Genomic DNA, 8,619 nt, shown 5'->3' with positions numbered 1-8,619 from the left:
TTCAACCTTCACACAGAGAGACATGCACAATGCTGCTAGCTTAGACATTTGAATATGAGTAAATCTAACCACCAACACATCCACATCACCCTTGACAGTGAGACACGCACACCGGACACAGTGACATGCGGGGCCACATCTCGCTCTTCCCAGGAAAGTTGCGTCAGGTGTGTGAATGGCATGGTCAGCAGATTCCCTGGACGAGCAGAAGGGTTGGGTGGGTTAGAAACATGCTGAGTCCAGCACTTCAGCCAGGAAAAAGGGACATGACCGATCTTACACACACCATGCCATACGCCATACGCACACACACACACACATCCTCTCCTGGATCACAAGCAAAACACACACACACACACTCTCACACACACACACACACACACACACAGACACACACACACACACACACCACCTCCACTTGCCTATTCCACTCTGCTTCCATGCTCTCAGTGCCTACACTCTTCACCTACACACCAGCTGCAGCGCAGCACTCGCCATTCAAACGCTTTGGACTCTGACCCCACTCACTACGCGCGGGGAGGGGGGGGGTGGATTGGGTTTCCCCGGCGCGAGCTTGTGTTACACCTCCCAGTAGCTCTCCGGGCATGCTACACCTGCACTGAAATGACACGGTGGGAGAACAGCTTGCCTTATTTATGACGACAGTTCGGGGAGAGACCGGGGCAGTCCCTTCCCCAGGAACGACATACTCCCAGCAGCGACACTCCACCAGCCCCACAACCCCTCCACTTCACCCCCCAGCCCCCCACCCCCCGCTGTTCCTCCTAGACCCCTCCCAACATTGGCGAGCACGGGACCCCCCACCCCCCCAATCCCCGGTTTGCACCTTTGGATCCCCACAGCTGTGGCGCTTCTCCGAAACGTTGTTATGATCGTTAATATTATAATCATTGCGCTCATCAATGAAAAATCTGTTTGGTGTCAAATCCCGCTCTGATTAATATGCAGATTCCGACTAATTGGGAGCCTAATTAATGCAACGGGGCCTCCTTAAGGTGTTTGGGTCTGAGGCACAAAAAATGTTTTCGGGCTGTCTGAGAGCAGACCGGGTCCCGCCCTCGGACGCGGTGTGGAGGATGGGAATGGGCTCGAGGAGGTGACATCTAACCTCCACGCAGGGGACATGCAAAAAACCACAACAATTATTCATCACAAGCAAATGAAATGCAAACAATGGGCATTCTGAAAAGGGGCGCTAGTATTGACATACGGATCGCTGCCTCTCTGGCATAATCTTAGACCTCTCATGGTAATGCTGTCTGGCACAGAACTGACTCCAAATAGGAGCCATATTGCGAGTAATTAATGATGCGAGCAAAGCCTTGATGAACCAATGGTGTGATTCAATGCAAATTTATTTAAATGTTAGCATATGCAAATGAGAAGGGGGGGGGGGACCCAGACTATCGTCCTCTCTCATCTCGCTGCTTCGTTTAAGCACCTGCTGAGAGGTGTATTCAAAAAGGATTTCTTCACTTCAGATGTGGTGTTTTTTCTTTCTTTCTTTTTTCCATTTGGAAATTCTTTCTTTTTAACCTCCTTCCCCCTCTCCTCTCGCCACCCCAACCCCCTCCAACCCCCCCCCCAATATCTCATTTTCTGCGAGAGCTCTCCACAAGCATCCCACCACATTAAAAATGAATCTTCCTCACTGCTGAGCAGGAGAAACAGAGGAGGGGTGAGAAAAGAAAAAGAAAAAGAAACAGAAAGAAAGAGAGAGACAGAGAGAGGGAGAGAGAGAAAGGGAAGAAGAGAAGAGGGGGAGAAAGAGCGAGCGAGAGATCGAGAGACCACCTAAATCTTGGGCACTGCGTCCCTTTCCTGCATTATGGAGGAGCTCGTCAGACGGCGAGTGGCCGCCTACCTCCTCATCCTCAGCTCCCTGACTCACAGCTCATTCATCATTTACATGGCCTCCTCTCCAGCCCTCTGTTCCTGCGCCTTAACCCTTCACTGCCCACAGCTCTCCACAACTCTCCACAACAACACCACCACCACCACCACCCCTCCTCCGCCTCCATCTAATCCATTTTGGGTGGTGGGCATAACACATGACAGTCTGACGCCGTAATCACAAGATGCTACACTTAACACCTGTAGTGCTTAGGTCCTCAACTGAGACAAGACTCTTGGCCATCTCTTGTGCGTGGCTTGGAATCATTTAATGAAGGACGCTCTCGACCCAAAGGGAACAGGAGTGAAAGGCAGACGAAGTCTTACGCAAGTACACTCCAACTGTTCACTTCTTCAAACAGTAATAACTCTGCTGCAGCTCCATTTAACCTGGGCTCTGTATTACCTTGACTTATAGCGGCTATGGAATTAAGTATATTGATATGAAGTATTCTCCGAGACTCTACGCAAAGACTACAAAGACTACAAAGCTATGCGTGCAAACTGATTAGCTACAACCCAGAAAAATGGCAAGTGTTTTGAAAATCATATTGAGTGGAGCCCGTCGCTGAAAACGAAAATGTACCCAAAACGTAATGCTCAGAACACCACACAATGTTTTTTTTTTTTTCACTGCCCCCTAATCCATTTTAAAAAACGAGAACATGAACCGGACAGGAAGCTCGAAGCAATTCAATCTCCAATTCCCCAGCTTATTATGAGCAAGTGCCTGAGTGCTGGCTAGCAATGAGCTCACGGCTTAGAGATGGCCTGCAAGACTGAGCCATGTGTCTCAGCCAGCCAAGCCCATGCAGCGGGAGAGGAAGTGATGAGGGAGAGAGGGAGAGAGAGAGAGAGAGGGATGGAGAGAGAGAGGGAGAGAGAAAGGGGGATGGAGAGAGATGGAGATGGAGAGAGAGCGAGAAAGAGAGAGAGGGGAGAGAGAGAGGGAAGGTGGAGAGAGAGATGGAGATGGAGCGAGCGAGAGAAAGAGACTTGGACAAAGATAGAGTTGGACAGAGATGGAGTGGAAGAAGGACAGAGGGTAAAGGGATTGAGAGAAATCTGTCTCCACTGGTGTCCCACACAGACTAGAGAACCAAGAGGCACAGCCCACGCCAGAGCTGGTGGTTCTGCTTATCACGCGCCTCTTGCCTGTCCTCCCAACAAAGCCTGGCACAAAGCGCCGCAGCAGTGAATACGGTCCCCCCTGATCACCCGCACAGACTTTAATCCAGGGAGAAAATACCAGATCAGGAGCCCCCAAACACAGGGGCTCAGAGCACGCTTCTGATCCAGACACCAGAGCACTTTGAGAGATTCTTAGGGAGCACTTAGGAGTATTTTTCCCTTTTTCTCTCTCTCTCTCTCTCTCTTTCACTGCAGGCTAGCCCTCTATGTGTATGAGTATCTGCAGAAAGGACCTGTAGACCATGGGCTGGTACTAAGGCCTTGTGGCCACCCATTGGGCATGGTGTTGCCTGCCCTGTTTATGCCCTGCTGCTGGGTGTTGTGGTCATTTCTATGGCATGCCTGTGGAGTATGCTGGACAAGAGGCATGGTACAGTAAGTGAACCGATATTCTGGGGATGGTACCACTACAGTGTGCTTGTTGAATTCTGAGTGCCGGCCTCAGCTGCTTCAACCAGGCACCATCAAGAGTGAATAAGGAATGAAAGCACACACACACACACATCATCTAATTTACTCCTGCCAACGCAAACACACACACACACTAAACTTACAATATGGCACAAGCTGACAAAGTCAAAAAACAGCAGGACCCACATCAAAGATGTACATGTCAAATTCTCTTTATCAAATAGCACTTGGTGTCAGCATCAATTGCTACTTCGACTGACGTGACCCACTAAATCTTTTCTTCAACTTAACTTTGCTATATGCTGACTCTCTTTTATTGACATAGGGAATAAATGAGACATTTGACAGTATCCACACTTTTTGTCTTTGAATTTGATCTTTGAGGCTGTCAGCTATCTATCAAAGCACAGATATTCTTTAGGACCCTTAAAAGAACCCCACCTCCCCAGACACCAAAATACTATCGTCCGTGCATGCATGTCTTTATAACGGATACTTGTGACATGCATGCTTGTGGTTTTCAGAGAGGAAGTGTGGAGCCTTTGATGCAGACCGGAAGCAAGTTCTTGAGGGACGGGCCTCCAGTTGCTGATCGAATTAGACCCACATTTGGGTCAGATGATCGGCAATTATCCTGGAATTCAATACCACTGCAAGTGGAGGGGGAAAAAGAGGGATGTCAGATGCACGACGATGACGCCTCTCCCAATATCTCAAACATCCTAACGCACTGTAATAGGCAATAACTGGCCCAGTTCCATTCATGCTATGCTCTACTGGCAGAAAATCATTACATCAGATACAAGTCCATGCAGGAGAATGAAGAAGTGACAGCGCAGTCAGAGATCGGGCTTGAGGTTTAGAACTCAGCGGCCAGGGCTAGTTGCCCTTTTGATTCAGCGGCCAGGGAGAAGTAGCCCTGAGTTCAGAGTGCTGTGATCCACTCCGCTGACCCTCGACAGGAGACACTGACTGTTTGACCTTGTCTAGAGTAGTGCCCTCCAGACATTTAACTCTCACTCTCTCTCTCTCTCTCTCAAGCTCTCGAGTGTGCTCTTGTGTGTCTGTCTGTATGGCTGTGAACATATGAACAACTCTTTGCTTGAATGTGCTTGTTACAATATTTATCCAGCCTTTATGTATGTGTATGCGTTTTTAAGTGTGCATACATTTGCATATGTGTGTGCATGTGTGTATCTGTATGTTTTTGATTGTGTGTGTGTGTGTGTGTGTGTGTGTGTGTGTGTGTGTGTGTGTGTGTGTGTGTGTGTGTGTGTGTGTGTGTGTGTGGTGCACTCTCCCTTAGGGAGGATGAGGAGAGGGGAGAACAGTAGTGAGCACTTACACAAACACTAACAGCACAAACACAGACACACAGAGCAAGAGAGAAAAACTGCCGCAATTATACTTCCACACCAAAAAGCAAATTGAGGGACACACAATTATCTCCAGTGAATAGCAGACATTCTTTCAATTGTTTGTGAATGCAACACAAAATAAGATAAAAGATTACCATTGTAATGACGATTGTAAACAGGATCTGCATAATTATTGACTGGCTCATATCGGTTCATTTGTATGTCACCATGCCAAGCAGTTAAGCCCTGGCAATTTGGAGTGATTTACAAGACGAACAATTCTTCTGCCCAAATATAGCTGTATAATAAATGCCTTTTTTATTTTCTGCTGTTCATTCGACTTGCAATTAGCCGTACACAGAGGATGATCTCTTGCTTGCAGACAGTGTAATTTGTGAATCTAAAGCAGACTGTAATTACTCTTGGTTTGCTCGCACTCCAGAGGTACTCAGAGGCAAAGCAGATAATTGGCATTAGAGGAGGAAATATGAACTTGGGACTGAAGCACACTCACACGCACAGACCCACACACACTCCCAGAAAACTTCTTGATCACTTTATTTGAGTTGTGAAGTTAAGAAAATGCTGTTTGGTGAGAATTTGGTGAATAGAGGCCAAACTATTCCAGCCCATATTCTTCATATGAGCCCAAAAAGACCGTAGTGATTCTCTATTAAATACCTTCCAAATGACAGTGTGCCTTCCAAGTGCCACTTTAACTGCATTCATTTGTCTGTTTACATCGCAGTGGCTTTAATTGCTGTTATTTTGTAATCAGTCGCGCACATAAAGTGTAGGTCTGATTGGAGTATTTTCCCTGTCACCAAAAAGCATCTCAAAGTGAGCACCACTTGTCTCGTTTGGTTTATGCATCTATGCTGCAGATGACCGCTGACCAGCACTCCACTGCTGATCCCCAGGGGCTGCATGAGATCAATCCTACAACAGAGGTATTTGTGGTGCAGTTTCAGAAAACAAAAATCACTTAGTGTCAACCACAACAGCGTGCAGTCACTATCGGGATGACTTTCATTATTGCTATGCGATGAGAGGCAGGAGTGCCAATGGTCGACACATGTGAGCCTCTTCATATTGACCTCCAGTGACCTCCAGTCAGCCCACTCCTGCGTGTCCAGGGACCTGAGCTCATGTCACTTCTGGGAGGAGGTAAATGAATACCACTTCCTCCCTGAGACATACGGTCTGCGGCCGTTGCATCACGCCTCTATCCACATCCTGTCTGACTGACACATGTTCTCGCTGGCTGTCCTGACCTAATGCTTGTCCAATGCAACGCTCTGCTACAAGCACCCCGCAAATAGAGAGAGAGAGGGGGGTGAGAGGGAGAGAGAGAGAGAGAGAGAGGGAGAGAGAGACAGGGAAAGAAAAAGATAGAAAAAGAGAGGGGGAGAGACAGAGGAATCCAATTTGCATAGAGGCTCCAAATTCGTTATGAGAGACAAAGCTAAACCACTCAGTGACACCTGGTCCATGCAAAGCATCAGCTACACTTGCACCGGGCAACATAGAGGGAATCCAAGCAGCAGGAGGAAAGCTCGCCCAGTCATACAGTCACACATTACTCAATGGTTTCTCTCAGTTTCTCTCTGTTTACTGACTCTGAGTAACATTCTCACTCAGTGACCAATTCAACGGACACTCCAAGTATGTCCTCACTCGTGTCACTCTGAAACTGGCAGACTTGCCCACCATTTGTCTACTGATGACGTGCGATGCAGGATTTGTGTGGTGATTGCAGTGTGTTGACAGACATCCTGGCGTAAGTGTCCAGTGTACTCACGTAGTCATGGAACGCCTTGGCTTCGCTCGAGTGCTCGCATGTCTCTCGTCTCTCAGGTGCCGCACAGTACAGGTCCCAGAACACACTACGAAGAGCAAGCAACACTCGCAACATTACTATCAGGCACGCTGCTTATTAAGTGTATTTATCTAAAAAATACAATAAAGTCTTTTTATAACATGGCCATGCTGTGTAAACCTATTATATCCCACCTAGCTAAGCACAAGAATTATATTGAAATTGTACATTAAGTTTTCATAACAGTTATCAGAACTCCCCCTATTACCGTCGGTCCCGTATTTCCACCGTCTTGCGTGTATGTCACTTAATATCTATTTCTATACAAACCAAGACAGCGGATTCCTAAAGAAACGCAACCACCCAAACTATAGGTGTATCTAAATTAGCTATGCACCAAAAATGAAATTTTACCGTGACTAGAAGAGCTGTAAACAGTGTTGTAAGGCTGCGTGTACACAACCGCTTGGAGCTCCAGTGGAATTTTAATTTCATGACGAGAATTCTCGGTCTAACCGTTCATGTGCCGTTGAAACGGCGTAAATACGGCGACCCATCAGGCCAGCACTATAACTCCGAGTGTGGTAAACAAAATCAGATATTTCAGGCAGTAAATGCTCCCTTTAAGAACCAAACCAGATTTTGTTCAAATCTACACACCTATGGCTACTGAATAATTTATCAATTTATCAATTTCATTTAAAAAATGTTATTTTGAAGTGTTAAAAAACATTTCAACGTTGTTTTAGAATTTCTGAACAGAAGTGGTGATAATTGGGGGTGTTACGATAGCAACACTGAGTATATTCTCATTTGAGATTTCAAGGATTCAGTCTAATGAAGGGCCTTTCTGTTTGAATCACAATCTCCCTACATTTTTCATTGACAAGCAAACTAAAGGTATTCTGGCTTCGCCCACCTTCTGCACCTAAATCAGTTTTCGCTGGGATCACTGCTCCCAACTCAGATTTTCGATGGATTATTTTTTTGCAAGAAGAATCGATGGGCCATTCTGAGGGGCCCACCAATCACTGACCAGATGGGGTGGCTAAGTGTGATGATGCCTGAATGAACTATTTGTTTGACATTAGTTACAGCAATGGTGGCACTGTGGCAGTGTATGGCTAAAGCTAAGTATAAGTATAAGTATATATATACTTTTGATCCCATGAGGGAAATTTGGTCTCTGCATTTATCCCAATCCGTGAATTAGTGAAACACACTCAGCACACAGTGAGGTGAAGCATACACTAATCCCAGCGCAGTGAGCTGCCTGCAACAACAGCGGCGCTCGGGGAGCAGTGAGGGGTTAGGTGCCTTGCTCAAGGGCACTTCAGCCGTGCCTACTGGTCGGGGTTCGAACTGGCAACCCTCCGGTTACAAGTCCGAAGCGCTAACCAGTAGGCCACGGAAGCACTACGAACAGTAGCACCGCACCGCACCACAGTAGCACCGCTACTGAACTGAAGCTGGAGCAAATAAAAAAAGAATGTGTAATATTATTAATTGAATCAACAATGTTCCCTTACTGCCTATGGGCATACGTCAACTTGCACCAAAAGTGGTGAAGTAGGGGAAGCAGAGCAAGCCCAGAAGGCTAGTCCTGTGGTTTGGCTGAAAATGAACCCCCAGTCTACACCCATTTGTATACACTGACAGGAGGCAAACCCCTCTGGGGTGAGGCCCGGTTCCACTCACAGAGTGAGTTATATCAGGCTAAGTGAAACTACCTGTGAAGGTTTCATTAAGAGGTGACTAAAACTGAGAAAAGAAAAGGAAACACATACTCACCACCACCACGAGTGTAGGAACCCAGGGGGCTCCCCTAACGTGATGTTCTTCTCCCATCTTATCTGGAGAGGAGGGAGAGAGAGCACAGGGTGAGAGCATGGAGGACACAGCTAGGGACAGAGGAGCCTTGGGTGT

General features: G+C 47.0%; 1 protein-coding gene across 4 annotated transcripts in view; it reads right to left on the bottom strand.

The window, feature by feature from the left end:
* The window catches only part of ssbp2b (single stranded DNA binding protein 2b), a 46,671-nt gene that overhangs the window by 26,170 nt on the left and 11,882 nt on the right, over window positions 1–8,619 (bottom strand). For all 4 annotated transcript variants that reach the window (XM_048258647.1, XM_048258648.1, XM_048258650.1 and 1 more), the window contains exons 3-4: window positions 8,485–8,546; window positions 6,676–6,760 (exon numbers count right to left, since the gene is read on the bottom strand). In XM_048258647.1, the coding sequence (XP_048114604.1) occupies window positions 6,676–6,760; window positions 8,485–8,546 (147 nt within the window). The remainder of the gene's footprint in view (window positions 1–6,675; window positions 6,761–8,484; window positions 8,547–8,619) is intronic.

The sequence above is a fragment of the Alosa alosa genome, chromosome 12 (genome assembly GCF_017589495.1).
Source record: "Alosa alosa isolate M-15738 ecotype Scorff River chromosome 12, AALO_Geno_1.1, whole genome shotgun sequence".
In the NCBI taxonomy this organism is placed as follows: domain Eukaryota; kingdom Metazoa; phylum Chordata; class Actinopteri; order Clupeiformes; family Clupeidae; genus Alosa; species Alosa alosa.
The sequence above is the reverse complement of the archived record's forward strand: the minus strand, read 5'-3'. Positions and strand labels throughout refer to the sequence as shown.